This window comes from Hypanus sabinus, chromosome 15 (genome assembly GCF_030144855.1).
Source record: "Hypanus sabinus isolate sHypSab1 chromosome 15, sHypSab1.hap1, whole genome shotgun sequence".
In the NCBI taxonomy this organism is placed as follows: domain Eukaryota; kingdom Metazoa; phylum Chordata; class Chondrichthyes; order Myliobatiformes; family Dasyatidae; genus Hypanus; species Hypanus sabinus.
Genome location: NC_082720.1, coordinates 7245486 through 7260948, shown reverse-complemented (window position 1 = coordinate 7260948; position 15463 = coordinate 7245486). Strand labels below are relative to the sequence as shown.

General features: G+C 40.1%; 1 protein-coding gene across 1 annotated transcript in view; it reads left to right on the top strand.

Moving 5' to 3' along the window:
* Positions 1-3415: 3415 nt before the first annotated feature.
* LOC132405119 (serine/threonine-protein kinase 32A-like) overlaps positions 3416-15463 on the top strand; it is a 419454-nt gene continuing 407406 nt past the window's right edge. The window contains exon 1 of the mRNA XM_059989823.1: positions 3416-3863. Coding sequence (XP_059845806.1) covers positions 3815-3863 — 49 coding nt within the window. The 5' untranslated portion in view covers positions 3416-3814. The remainder of the gene's footprint in view (positions 3864-15463) is intronic.

Here is a 15463-nt window from a genome sequence, read left to right as displayed (position 1 = left end):
AATACGCATTCATTTCCTCTGCCATCTCTGTGACCCTGATTACAAAACTCCAGCATCATTTTCTATTGGTCCTATATCTACCTTCAACTCTCTTTTACCTTTTATTTACTTAAAAAAAACTTCTAGTATTTTCTTTTATATTAGTCACCAGCTTCCTTTCATAATTCATCTTTTCCTTCCTAATGACCTTCTTAGTTTCCTTCTGCAAGTTTTTAAAAGCTTCCCAATCTTCCATCTTCCCACTAGCTTTGGCCTCCTTGTATGCCCTCTCTTTTACTGTTATTTTGGCTCTGACTTCACTTGTTAGCCACAGTAGTGTACTTTTTACATTTGAAAATTTCTTCTTACTTGGAATACATCTGTCATGCACTTCCCTCATTTTTCACAGAAACTTCAGCAATTACTGCTCTGCTGTCCTTCCTGTTAGTGTCCCTTTCCAGTCAGCCTTGGCCAGGTTGTTGCTAAAAGTTGAATTGGTGAATGAAAGAAGTTTTGCAGTGGTAGCTGAACGGACAGACTCATTCTTGGTGTAAAGGTATTAATAAGCTCCAGTCTAGAAAAACTATGCAACCATTTGAACACTTGGGATTATATCTCATACTTTTATCTGAAATGATCAGGAAGACAATGTCACCAGGATTTTATTTCAGATGCACTTATTGTTTGTCATCTATATCAACAACCTGGATGATAATTCATTTAACTGGATCAGCAAATTTGCAGATTACACCAAGATTGGGGGTGTACTCGACAGCAAGGAAGACTATCAAAGCTTACAGTGTGATCAAAGTTTACAGTAGAGAAGTGTGAAGAGTTGCAGTTTGGGAGGACAAACCAGGGTAGGACATACACGGAGAGTGGTAGGGTTCTGAGGAGTGTGGAAAACAGAGGGATCTGGGAATACAGATCTACTATTCCTTGAAAGTGGTGTTACAGGTAAATAGGGTCATAAAGAAAGTTTTTAGCACATTGGCCCTCATAAATCAGAGAATTTGAGTACAGGAGTTAGGATATTATGGTGAAGTTATATAAGACATTGTTGAGGCCTAATTTGGAGTATTGTGTGCAGCTTTGGTCACCGACCTGCAGGAAAGAGTGCATAAAAATGGATGTTGCTAGGACTTGAGGATCTAAATTATAAGGAAAGCTTGAATTGGTTCAGACATCATTTCCTGTAGCATAGAAGAATGAGGGGAGACCTGATAGAACTGTTGAAAATTATGAGGGGTACAGATAAGGTAAATGGAAGCACTGAGGTTGAGAGATACTAGAACTAGAGGTCATGGGTTAAGAGTAAAAGGTGAAATATTCAAGGGAAGCTTCTTCACTCAGGGCTGTGAGAGTGTGGAATGAGCTGCCAACAGAAGTAGTAGATGCAATTTTGATTTCAAAGTTTAAGAAAAGTTTGGATAGGTACATGAATGTGAGAGGTATATGATCTGGGTGCAAGTCGATGGGGCTAGGCAGTTTAGATGTCCTATATGGACTGAAGGCCCTGTTTCTATGCTACAGTTTTCCACAACTCTATGACATCTTCAACCAAGACCTTCTAGTCCTGGCAACATCCTCAAATCTTCACTGCATTTTTTCCAATTTAATCATATCTTTCCAGCAACAGCAAAAGGAAAATCATACACAGTACTCCGTGTGACCTTGTGAATTAGTTCATAATAGCAATGTAATATCCCAGCTTCTATACTCAATGCTTTGATAGAGTAAAGCCAAGCATGCTAACACCTTTTTTCCCCACCCTATCTACCTGTGATGCTATTTTCAATGAACTTTGCACTTGTAACAGTGTAATGTTTCTTTACACTGTTAGTGCCCTACCATTCACTGTATAAGTTCTACAACTGCTTTGACTTTCCAAAATGTACCCCTCACTCTTATCTGTATTGAAATCTATTGCCAATCCTCAGCCCAGTTCCCAACTGATCAAGATACTGTACCCCAAAACCTATGATAATCTCTCCACAATCGACAACACCTCCTAATATTATGTAATTCACAAATTTGCTGATCAGGTCTTGCATCCAAAGCAATTAAACAATGAATTACAAGAGTGCTACCACCCAACACTCAAGTACACCACTAGACACCGACCTCCATTCCAAAACACCCTCTGCTTCCAACGTCTGAGCCAACATTGAATCCACCTAACCTCCATTCCAGACCAACCTACAATGTTGGACCTTGTAGAAGACCTTGCTAACGTCTAAACAGACAACATTCACTACCTGAATGCCTTCCCATGAACAAAGCCATTCTAACTCTTCCTAATCAGACTCTCTCTATCCAAATACCGATAGAACCTTTCCGTCAGAATTCCTTCCAAGAACTTTCCCACTACTGATTTCAGGCTGACCGGCCTGTAATTCCCTGACTTATCCTTCCTGCCTTTCTTAAACAACAGAAAGTATTAGCCACCTTCAAGTCTTCCAGAGCTTCGCTGGTAGCAGCAGCGATGAAGCAAAGATCTCTGCATTACCGCCACCTACTGAGTTGAAGTGTGAAGCAAAGAAGCAAGAAGTATACCCACCAAAACTGAAATAATATCAAAAAATTTAATGCTTTTCAGGAAGTCAAATATGCACTTATATTCATTACGACGGCAGTGAGTCTTAAAATTTCGATGTTAAACTGTGTCGGTCCCAAAGATCTCAATTTAGCAATGAGATGTTTCCTTTGCACCTCATAGCATTCAAACACTTAAATTAATTCAGAGCAAGGAATTATTCAGCCTGATATGTCCAATAGATAAACGTGTTAAATATAACTTCTGCTATACCGGTCTCCCAGTTGAGACCCACTATGCTCTCAGTTTTATATCAATGCCGTTCTTTTTTTTCTTATCCCAGCGTTGTCGCCACAGTGATCGAATAGACTTTTTAATTATGGCTTTCATCTTTTCCTTACGCAAAGGCATCACTACGTTTATATCCTTAATTTTAAACTATTGCTTGGCTATAATGTCTGCCAACATGGACAGAGACCCTTACAAAATGCATCCACAAGCCTAGACCCTGCAGCCTCAGCGGATGTTGTCCGATCTCAAGAAGAATATCTGGCTTACAATTTGAAACACCTGTTTCTCTTTCTGTGTGATGTCAAACCAGAAAACGAACCTGTTCTCTTTCCGTGCGGCAAGCTGTTGGTGTAGTTACGCGAGGGATACGTACTCCACTCGCAACGCGTTGTTCCCCAGAGAGGCGAGCAATTAAACTGCCTGACTTCTCGTCCAGCCGTGAGAGAGAGAGAGAAAGAGAGGGAGAGAGAGGGGGAGAGAGGGAGAGAGAGGGAGAGAGAGGGAGAGAGAGAGAGAGAGAGAGAGAGAGAGAGAACACATTGCGGACACATTTGCAACTAAAGCTTTGCAACTGGTGTCCAACGCAGCATTGTGCATACAGCGGCAACTTCCAGCTCCTAACCCGTACCAAAACGGAATAATTAAGAAAATTGACAACAAGGCGGTCCAAAGGTGAAACACTGATGCAACCATTGCTTGCCTAGAGAATTCTTCCCAGCAACTGGAAACTGTACTTGGAAACCCCCAGATCAGGGGACCTGCGAGGTCTTTTGATTTTTGGAAAAGTTCTTTGGGTAGAGGCAAAGAGCAGTGTATTGACGGCGGTGACTGGGTACTTGCTCGTGTCCCTCTGCGCTGCCAAATCATCGCCTGTTCATACATCGCTTCGGAGACCTTGTTGCTCACTGGCGGCCGGCTGATCGCCAGGTAGGACGCCAGAGAATTATCGATGCCTCACATCAGCTGTTGATCTCCCGCCGTCCGCCGGATAATGTAACCGAGACGACGATGGGAGCCAACCATTCTCATAAGACACCGGTGAACGAGAACGAGGACGGTAAGGCTTAGTTTTATCAACACAAACTATAAGTCGTTTTTATTAGCAGCTGTGACAATGTCCTGTTTCCACCCATCCCTGAAGACAGGTGATAGTGAACCGTGTACCATAACTAACAGATAGGATCAAACCATCAAACATGGTTTGTTGCTTCGTTAAACTATCTAAAATGTAACAGATTCATTATTCTTCGAAAATAAAGGTTGTTTTTGAGCTCGTAGGGTCAGAGCACGGAAACGAGCGCTTCGGACCAACCTACGTTGCCTAACTGAGCCCGTCCGATTTGTCTGCATTTGGCTCATATCTCTCAATGCTTAGTAACATAACTATCCAATGGCTTTGAGAGTTCAGAGAAATTTTAGGCTGCGCTGCGCGGGGAAAGGCAACTTCAGCAGAGCAGCGCCCTTGCAGTGTGTAATCCTCCAATAAATAGAATAGTACAGACATTTGGTTTAATTAGATCTCTTAGTAGTGTACACAGTCCAATCACAATCAGGGATCAAAACAAAAAAAATCTTTAAAAAGTCAGCAGATCAGGCAGCATGAGTGGAAGTAGAAAAATCAAAGTTTCCGATCAGTCCCGACATCGGAACAGATGAAAGCTCTTTGCACTTGAACCATAATCCTATTTTTCTCGCCCAAAATGCTGCCTGAATTTCTGAATGTCTTCAGCATTTTGATTTTTTTTTAACATGTATTTTTTTTTATTTTCAACGTGCACTTCAGCACGTTTTCTGCAGAGGTTTGCTTTTTTTCAGGAAAATTGAATAATTTCCAAGATGTAATAATTTTATAAAGAACTTGAAAAATAATATTTCCTACAGCGATCCTAAAGCTACTGCCTCTTTGCTCGTCCGAGTATAGAACATTACAGCACAGGAACAGTCTTTCAGCCCACAATATCGGTGCCGACCCATGCTCTGTATCATCCAATTTCTTAACTCTTTAAACCACTGTCTAAATCTGCCCAGCGACAAGAGGTCAGGTAAGCATGAACAAGCAGGGATGTGAGCAGATTCAGGAAGTTTGAAGGAATAAGATTGTGTTCTAAGTAGAAAAACTGAAGGTGGACACGATATGAAAGTCCGGCAGCTTTCATAAGAAAAGTCAGGATTTGTGAGGTAATGAAAAGGGAAATGATAAGGGAAATGGCTACTAGGAATTGAATAGGAATTGTGGAGGAGTTTCTGTCGGAGTTTAGAATAAGGGGAAGCTGTATATGAAAGGTTTTCTCAACAGGGAGGGAATTAAGAAGAGAAATCACGCATAAAAATGATTAGAATCACACATTAAATCGGACAAGTTCTGTGAAGACGAAAACAAAATCAACATTCCTATCTGAACTGGACATTCCAATGTTTTAAGTTGCAGAAAAGAAGGCTGGAAGTTTGCTGGATTTTTGGAAAGTATAATACAAATTACATAAAACCAATACTAGAGGTGGAGAGGGCTGGAAGAAGTGGTCATCTTGCTGGAAAACAGGTGGACAAAGAGAATTCCTGAACTGAGACCTCTCAGGAAAGACTGAACTGGCTGAGGTTATTTCCTGTACAATATTGAAGGCAGGCTATACAAAGTTATAAAAAGGTATGCACCAAGTCAACATTTTAGCTGAATTACTGGGCCAATATCTTAGTAAACTGGGGATATTAGATTCCTTTTTGCCAGGGTGCTGAGTCATTTAAATTGGTAATTAACTAGATCTTGAATTTAAAAAAAAATTCTAATATCGGCAGTGTTGAGAATGAAGTTTGCAATAAATCACCTTAAGGAAGAAAATCTGCTTTCTTAGCTCATATAACTTATTTGCAATACAGATCCACCATGAAGTGGCTGACTTATAACAGCAGTCTCAGAAATTAGCAAATGCCAAGGATTAGAAATGTCTATGAGGCTTTAATAATATTGAGATGATTTGGTTTGAAAGTTCACAATTATTGTAAAAGTAAATAAGAAAATATTTGGTGTAGAGTCACAGAATAATATGGTATGGAAACAGGTCATTTGGCCAAACACATCCCCACCAACAAAACTGTCTATCCAGTCCCATCTGTCTGCATTTGGTCTGCATTCCTCTAGGTCAGGTGTTCCCAACCTGGTATCTAGGGGCCCCTCAGATAATGGTAAGGCTCCATGGCATAAGAAAGGTTGGGAACTCCTGCTGTAGGCCTTTCTTATCCATGATCCTGTTCAAATGTCTTTTAAGCATTATAATTCTACCTTCCTCCGTACTTCCTCTGGAAGTTTGTTCCATTGTATCTGCCCTAGCTATATTGACCATTGTCACTAGGAATCTCTGGTGCCAACCTAGCTCCTGAAAAGGAGTAGCCTGTGGTACTACAAGGCTTTTGTGAGAGTGGGTTGGAGTATGAACCTGGCACTACCCAAACTCAACGGCACAGCAAAGACTTCCTCAAGAACACCTGAGGACTTGTGGCAAAATAGAAAACCTATTCTGCAGATTTATCAGCATCTACCTGATGTTGATAAGTTGCATTCTACATCCTAGACACCCCTTTTATCATTCCCGACTGTGTCCTTTTCCATCAGTGTTGAAGATACGTACACCAGAAAGCACAGTGAAAATAGTGGCCCTGGAAGTTCTTAACATTGACTCACTGAAGCATCATGTCCTAAGGTCAAGCATGAGCATGGGCTTATCGTGAAAGTCTACCGCTGTCTCTCTGCTTATGAACTAGTGTTAGTCTGTCCATGTTGAACATCACCTGTAAAGAAGCAATGATAGTAGAAAGAGCACAGGAGTATTTTCCATGTTTATTGCCATGTGTGGTTTATTGCAGCATTGTTGACTGAGTTGCCAGAATCCTGAAGGATGGAACTATTATATTCTGTCTAAAACAGCAATGCAGAAAACTAGTATAAGACAACCTGTTTGACTTGGGCCTCACACATCTACCTGTGTAATGCTTCAGTTTATGAAAGAACCAGAATCATTTCTAGCAGCACTTGGAAAATTACCCACTCAGATAAATGCCAGTATTACCTGGCTAATTAGTGTCCCATCTGATGTTAATCACTTTGATTTGCAGAAGGACTGTGATAAGGTGCTGCACATGAGGCTGCTAAAAAGGATAAGATCACATGATATTACAGGAAAGATACTAGCACGAACAATATCTCTATGACCGTATCAGACACTAGCATGGCTGACCAGCAAGCAAGAAGCAAAGAGAATTCCACAGAGTTCGGTTTAGGGACCACTTCTTCTCACATTATATGTAAATGATTTGGATGATGGTATTGATGGCTTTTCGGCCACGTTTGCAGATTATATAAAGATAGATTGAGGGGAAAGCAGAGAGTCTGCAGAATGACTTGTACTGATTAGGAGAATGGGAAAAGAAGTGGCAGATAGAATACAGTATCCTGAAGTGTATGGTCATGCAATTTGGTAGAAGGAATATAGGTATAGACTATTTTCTAAATGATGAGAAAATTCAGAAATCAGAGGTGCAATGGGACTTGGGAATCCTTGTGCAGGATTCCTTAAATGATAACTTGCTGGTTAAGTCAGTAGTAAGGAAGGCAAATGCAATGTTAACAATCGTTAAGATATAAAAGCAAAGATGTAATGCCTTTGGCCAGATCACATTTGGAGTATTGTGATCAGTTTTGGATCCATTATCTAAGAAAGGATGTGCTAGCTTTGGATAGAGTCCAGAGGAGTCTTATAACAATGACCCCAGGAATGAAGAGGCTAATATATGTGGAGTGTTTGATGACTCTAGGCCTGTATTCACTGGAATTCTGAAGAATGAGTGAGGTGGGATCTCATTGAAACCTATTGAATATTAAAAGGCTTAGAGAGGGTGCACATTAACAGTTTGTTTCCTACAGTGGGGAAGGGGCGGGTCTAGGACTAGAGAACACAGCCTCAGAATACAAGGATGTCCCTTTAGAACAGAGATGAGGAGGAATTTCAGGGATGAAGGTGGTGAATCTATGGAATTTATTGTCACAGATGGCTGGAGAGGCCAAGTTGTTAGGCATATTTAAAGTGGAGTTTGATAGGTTCCTGATTTTTAAGGGCATCAAAAGCTAGGGGAGAAGGCAGAACAATGGTGTTTAGAGGGATAATAAAGCCATGATCTGTCAAGAATGGATTTATGCTGTGAACAGGAGGAGGAAGCCCCATGAACATCTTCATCCTCAATAAAAGCAAGACACTGCACCAAAATGCAAAATACATTTAACCATTAGAATTGCTGAATGAATAACTATTCAGTCTCCTCTTTGATGGTTATCATTACAGAAGTCTCTCTTTAGCCAAATCAATTCACTCACAAATATTTTGGAGGAATGTTAATAAGCAGGGGAGGGTGGCACAAAATATTCATAAGGACGTATTGGGACCGAACAGCTTGAGTTATGAGAAGAGATTGGATAGCTATCAACACACACGAAATGCTGGTGGAACACAGCAGGTCAGGCAGCATTTATAGGGAGAAGCACTGTCAACATTTTGGGCCGAGCCCCTTTGTCAGGACTAACTGAAAGGAAAGATACTAAGAGATTTGGAAGTAGGAGGGGGAGGGGGAAATGCGAAATGATAGGAGAAGACCAGAGGGGCTGGGATGAAGCTAAGAGCTGGAAAGGTGATTGGCAAAAGGGATACAGAGCTGGAGAAGGGAAAGGATCAGGGATGGGGTAAGAAGGGGAGGAGGGGCATTAATGGAAGTTAGAGAAGTCAATGTTCATGCCATCAGGTTGGAGGCTACCCAGCCAGTATATAAGGTGTTGTTCCTCCAACCTGAGTGTGGCTTCATCTTGACAGTAGAGGAGGCCATGGATAGACATATCAGAATGGAAATGGGACGTGGAATTAAAATGTGTGGCCACTGGGAGATCCTGCTTTCTCTGGCAGACAGAGCGTAGGTGTTCAGCGAAACAGTTGGTTAGCTATGTCTGTTTCTGTTTCCCCTGGATCAAAGGAGTTTGAGGGGTGACCTTACAGAACCTCATAAAATCATAGGGCATAGAAATGGTAGATATTTGCAGTCTTTCTCCCTAGGATAGGGAAGTCTAGGTTTAAAGTGAGAGAGAAAAGATTTAAAGAGAATCAGAGAAGCAAGTATTACTCACAGAGGGTTTTGGGTATTTGGACAGGTTCAGAAATCTGAAAGGTTTAGAGGAATCTTTCTCTCTTTATCTCTTTCATTCAGACTAGTGTGTAAACTAGATGCAGAAAAAGCTGTAAGCCCAGGGAATTCCCAGATACAGTGTAAGCCTTGTAAGCACTGAGACTTCCCAGTTACAGTGTAAGCCTTGTAAGCACTGGGACTTCCCAGTTACAGTGTAGGCCTTGTAAGCACTGGGACTTCCCAGTTACAGTGTAAGCCTTGTAAGCACTGGGACTTCCCAGTTACAGTGTAAGCCTTGTAAGCACTGGGACTTCCCAGTTACAGTGTAAGCCTTGTAAGCACTGGGACTTCCCAGTTACAGTGTAAGCCTTGTAAGCACTGGGACTTCCCAGTTACAGTGTAAGCCTTGTAAGCACTGGGACTTCCCAGTTACAGTGTAAGCCTTGTAAGCACTGGGACTTCCCAGTTACAGTGTAAGCCTTGTAAGCACTGGGACTTCCCAGTTACAGTGTAAGCCTTGTAAACACTGGGACTTCCCAGTTACAGTGTAAGCCTTGTAAGCACTGGGACTTCCCAGTTACAGTGCTAAAGAGTCAGTGGCCAGAACCACTTCCAGCAACTGCAGCACTTGCAAAATTACCTGTCCAGATAAATGCCACCCTTATTGACCAATTACTGTCCAATCAGACCATTCGCCTTCAAAATGAAGAAAGGGTTATGATAGAAGAACAGTTATTCAGCATTAATCTGTTTCTGATGTTGAGTTTAGTTTCTGGCAGGATTACCCAACTCCAGGTTGTATTAGAGCTTTGATCTGAACATAGCCAGAAGGGCTAAGGATGAGGTGAAGTGAGTCCCTTATTTAACAGTAGCAACGACTGGCTGCTTGTTCTCCTCTAAGTCTTTCATCACCCAGCAGTGGACATGTATCATCATGTGTTAATTGGTTAAGATCCTAGAGTTCTCTATCTAACAGAACTGATTTTTCGGTCCGGACATTGTTTCTTCGGTGTAGTAACCTGAGGTTTACTGGCCTACATATTCTTCACTGTATCGCTCAGAATGCATTAGCTTAAGGAAGCATTTGCCCACAAATAAGAACAATAGATGGTTTCTGTGAATTAATGAAGTAATTAAACAATAAGGTTTGATAAGAGGGTAATTATTTCCACATATGGATACTGAAGACAAGATTGTAGAATAGTAACAATTAGGTTTAGTTAGGATTTCAGGGCAAAGTTTAGTAAACAAAAAGGGGTTAGAATATGGGACTTGCTACTGTGTGGAGTGGTTATGGTGAACATATATGCATTAAATGGGAATGTGGATCAACTCAATGAGGAGAATGCATTAAAGGTCACCTTCACAGTGTTGGATGAGATGGAGAAAGCTTATATCATGTATCAACATTGAAACTGACCAGTTTTTGTCCATGTCATTTTTAATTGATAAGGTGCATCTTAGCTAGTCTACCACTTATTGCAAAATCCTCTGTGTTCTGAACTGAGGGCCATGTCAGAATCAACCATGTTGGGGTTTTGGAGGTTATATAAAGGTTAGACTGGGTAAGAATAACTCTTTTGTTGAAGAACTTTAATGAAATGGATAGCCTTTCTCAACAATCTAGCAGTCTCAGTTTAATGTCAACATTGCTGAATCTGAGTTATTTAATGAACTTATGTTCTCAAATGGATGTGATGGGGATTTGAACATCAATACTAATTAATTACCTACTGTAATTTTGTATTCATCATGGATGGAGGTTGATGGTGGCAATTTCCAGCAGTTTGGGGACTAAATAAATTCATACGTTCCTGAATACAATTTGTATAATTATGTAAATATATATAACTCTGTCATACTGCTGACTTTTTCTGGGATAATCCATTTGTTATAATGTGAGTGTGAAAAATTATTCATATTCTTTATTGTAATATGAATGTGAGAAATGTAAAATGAAGCTGGAAGTCTCTGATATAATCTCACTTTCCTGACTCACTAAATATTTCACACTTTTGGGCAACAGTACAAGACTATAGCTTTTTCTCTCTTGTTTTGAAAAACTACTGTATTCCTCTATGTGATGTGGTAATGTCATCAGAACTGATGTTAGTTTTCTGAAACTGCCAGAAACACTCAGCAGATCAGACTGCATGTGTGGGAAGAGACTTTTGGTTGAAGATCTTTTATTCTGACTTTGACTTGACATATGAACCCTGTTTCTGATCCCATAGGGTTTAACCCTGTCCCTGTCCCCATAGATAGTGCTTAACCCTGTCTCTGTCCCTATAGATAGTGCTTAACCCTGTCTCTGTCCTCATAGATAGTGCTTTTTATTTCAGATTTTCAGGATCTGTTGTTTTCCATATTTATTAACCATCCTTTATTTTCCCACACTGTGTGCCTTTCAGCGCTATTTCATACTTTAGCATTGGATCAAGTACATTGATGTGTCTGGTCTCACATGCAGGCTGTATTCATGAGATTGGCAGGTTTCCTTTCCTTATGGACATGATAGATTTTCATAACAATCTGTGGGCAGTGTCATTGATACGAGCTTGTTCTCCAGATTTATTAATTATTTGAAAGTAAATTTCCAAGCTGCCCTGAGTGGGATTCAAATTCATTTCTTTAGATTAATGCTCAACCTTCTAGATAGCAGTTTACTGATTTAATGACTACTTTCCTAATAGTAGCTATGACCTTTAATTAATGAAGTACAACTTTGTGGAGGTAATTTCAGGATTTTTAATCAGGTCCTAAAAAAAACACTGCAGGTAATGTAATATGAAACTAAACCAGCAAGTGCTGGAGTTACTCAGCAGGTCAGGCATTGTCTGTAGTGAGAGAGGAACAAAGCTACTGAGTTAGTGGGGAGAGAGAGAATCTCACCGATGGAAATGCTATTGAATTAGACTGAAAGCTATTTCAGCTGATAGGTAATTTGACTTTTGTTGAAAAAGACAATTGCTTTACATCTTTATAGCAGAAATAAGCCCCTGCCTGAATGCTGTAGGTCTTGCTCTGTGCAGCTATCGTCCAAACAACCATATTTGGATTGTTTTGTCTGAATGAAATTGAATGTGGTACAATCACAAGGACACTTAAATCATTAGCAAGAGGTGCAGTTGGTTCTGAACCAAAGGTCCACAAGGCCATTTCTGTCTTTAGTACTCCAAACTATTTTTTGATGTCACATTAAATTGGCTAGAGACTGCCTTCTGTCATGATGGGGATTTCAGAAGGAAGCCAAGGGGAATCAGCCATTCAGCCCTTCAGGCTGACTGGGTTTAAAAATGCTTCAGCCTTATGTTTGGTGCATATTGATCCCATTAGCACATCAGATTTTATGACAGAAGTTAGGTTATTGATAAAAACTGCTAACCATGGTGCAAGTGATCATAAGACAGGGCAGCAGAATTAGGCCATTTGGCCCATTGAGTATAGTCCACCATTGACTATGCCTAATTTATTACCCCCTCTCAAACCCATTCTCCTGTCTTCTCTCCATAACCTTTGACACACTTATTAATCAAGAATCTATCAAACTCTGCTTTAAATATACCCAGTATCTTGGCCTCCACAGCAGTCTGTGCCAGTGAATTCTACAGATTCATTACCCTTTGCCTAAAAAATTTCCTCCTGATCTCTATTCTAAAGGGACAGAATACCTTCAGAAGGCAATGCCTCAAAAAGGCAGCATCCATCATTAAGGACCCTCACCACCCAGGACCCTCACCACCCAGGACATGCCCTCTTCCCATTTCTACCATCAAGGAGGAGGTACAGGAGCCTAAAAACACACACTCAATGATTCAGGAACAGCTTCTTCCCCTCCACCATCAGATTTATAAATGGACAATGAACCCAAAAACTCAGCTTTTCCCCCTCTCTTTTTGCACTACTTGTTCTATTTAGTATTCTTTTTAATATATACTTATTGTAATTAATAGTTTATTATGTATTGCAATATTCTGCAGTTGCAAAATAACAATTTTCATGACTTGTGCCAGTGATATTAAACCTGGTTCTGTTTGTGTATCGAAGCTGTGCTTTCTGGTCCTGGACACTCACTATAGGAAATATCCTCTCCAGATCCACATTGTCCAGGCCTTTCAATGTGATCTCCTCTCATTGTTCTAAACACCAGCAAGTACAGGTCCTGAGCCATCAAACGCTACTCATACATTAACACTTTTGTTCCCAGGATCATTCTCATAAATTTTCTCTGCTAGCTCATCCTTTCCTAGATATGGGGCCCGAAACTGCTCACAATACTCCAAATGTAATCTAATCAATTGCTTATAATGTCCAGCATTACATCTTTGCTTTTATATTCTAGTCCTCTCAAATTGAATTTTAACATTGCATTTGCCTTCCTTACTACTGACTCAAACTTCAAAGTTAACCTTTAGGAAATCCTGCACTAGGATTCCCAAATTCTTTTGCAGCTGTGATTTCAGAATTTACTCCTCATTTAGAAAACAGTCTGCACCTTTATTCTTTCTATCAAAATGCATGTCCATACACTTCCCTACACTTCTTCTTCCATTTTCCTAAAACTTGAGGGCATATGAATATGCTGGGCATCAAAATTAACTCAATTGAACAGGTTAGAGGGTGGTGCCCCAAAACATGACTCACCTCTTGACTCGTGAAAGCCTTTCTGCCCTCTACAAGGTACAAATGCAGCTCTAGCAACACTTAAGAAACCAAGGAGAGGCAGATTGCTTGACTGTGTGGACAGACAGGCTTGGTAGCTGATGAACAAGGGCAGCACACAGGCCCGGCATTCAGTCGTCATTAACTGGCATCCAAAAAGCTTTGGTCATGAACTTGCTGTTACTGAATGTTATATATATATATATATATGGAGTATGCAAAAAAAAAGGAACATCCAAGTGTGGGGCAGTCCCAGGTGGCAACAGGGAGAAAGGTCTGGGCAACAGGAGTCAGATCTTGAATAGGGTCTGGATAGTTTGTCAAATTTCATTTGTGTGTGGATCTAAACTGTTCAGGTAAACAATTATATTGAAGGTTATCTGCTGCAGTTGGTGCTAATACCAACTGTTCTGGTGGCCTCCTTAAAGCAGTGCTGTTGGGATTGACTAACATTAAATATCTCACAGCTTCCTGTATAAAACTAATCATCCCAAATCTTTTAAAACAACAGAAAGAGAAAAATACATTGAAATTGCCAGCAAAATGTACTATGTTTATGTTATAATTAGTATAAATAATAATGAGCAGAATGCCCAGGCTGAATTTTCAGAATGGTGCGATTTTACCAGACTTGATTGTAATTGCATTCCACTCTTGGGGCAAAATAAAATCAATCTTTAAATGCTTTAGAATGCATTTAAAAAATGCAAGTGTCTACAATTTCAGGATTATGCCAATAACACCCCATAAGAGAATGTGTGTATTTTAAAAGTGCAGTTTTGAAATAGTAGGTGGAGATTTATTCGACATATTCCACAACTTGTCAATTTTAGTGTTGGTTAATATCCAATATATTTACCTGGTAAGATTGCTTCAAAGTAAAGTTACAGTATTGCTATGATTACAAGTTTACAAAGCCTAGCTAAAACAATCCTTAATGATAACAAAAGAGAAATAATAGATAAGCGCAGGTTAACACACGCCAAAGCATAGTGAAGCATTGGCTGGTCCTGTGGTAGACAACAAAATAAGCCCTCACTTCATTTTCAATGTGTTGCTCTCTTGTATCACCTTGCACACTGGGCATTATCTGTGTGCCCAAACTGTACACAATAGATGAAATATTATATGACTGTGCTCATAACACAACTAGGCAATGAGCTGAAATATCTACAGCATCTTCCTACTGCTGGCAAATCAATGGAAACATGAGGATTTCATTGTCTTAAAGTATCCATTATATGTATATACCCTGGTTTAAGACCATGCTGTATTTTATTAATACAGTTATGCTGCAGGAGTATGTTACTTCCTGCAGATTTTCTCTAACTGCAATGAGTGTTCCTATAATTACATTATACAGTCCAGCATTTCATTTTCGCTGTTTAAAATAAAAAATCTGTGATTAAATTAAGCTTGTTGAATTAGCCAATAGGATTTGCCATTTTTAGAGAAAGCGCGGGAAAAGGATGGGGAAAGGGATTTTTTTTTCTAGAGAGCACGGGATCGAAGGAGGGTGGAAATAGACAATGAACATCGGAGAAGAAAACAGTGAAATGCTCACAGAACCCGATTGGAAGGACAGATACTGATGTTGGAAAATTCCCATGCAGACAATGGTCTCACGGAGAATGTGCAGTTTACTTTTAGTTAGCTGGTTCGCACACGGCGTTGGAGAAAGTTCAATATTTTTTCCTTGGATGTTGCGTTTGTGATGATTTGTTTCCTGGGACAGGTTCTTCAGCACAAAAACGTTTCATGTGAGTAAACTGGATTGATTATGCAACAAGAGCTCCAACCATTACATACACCATATACGCTATGATGGGCTTGCTC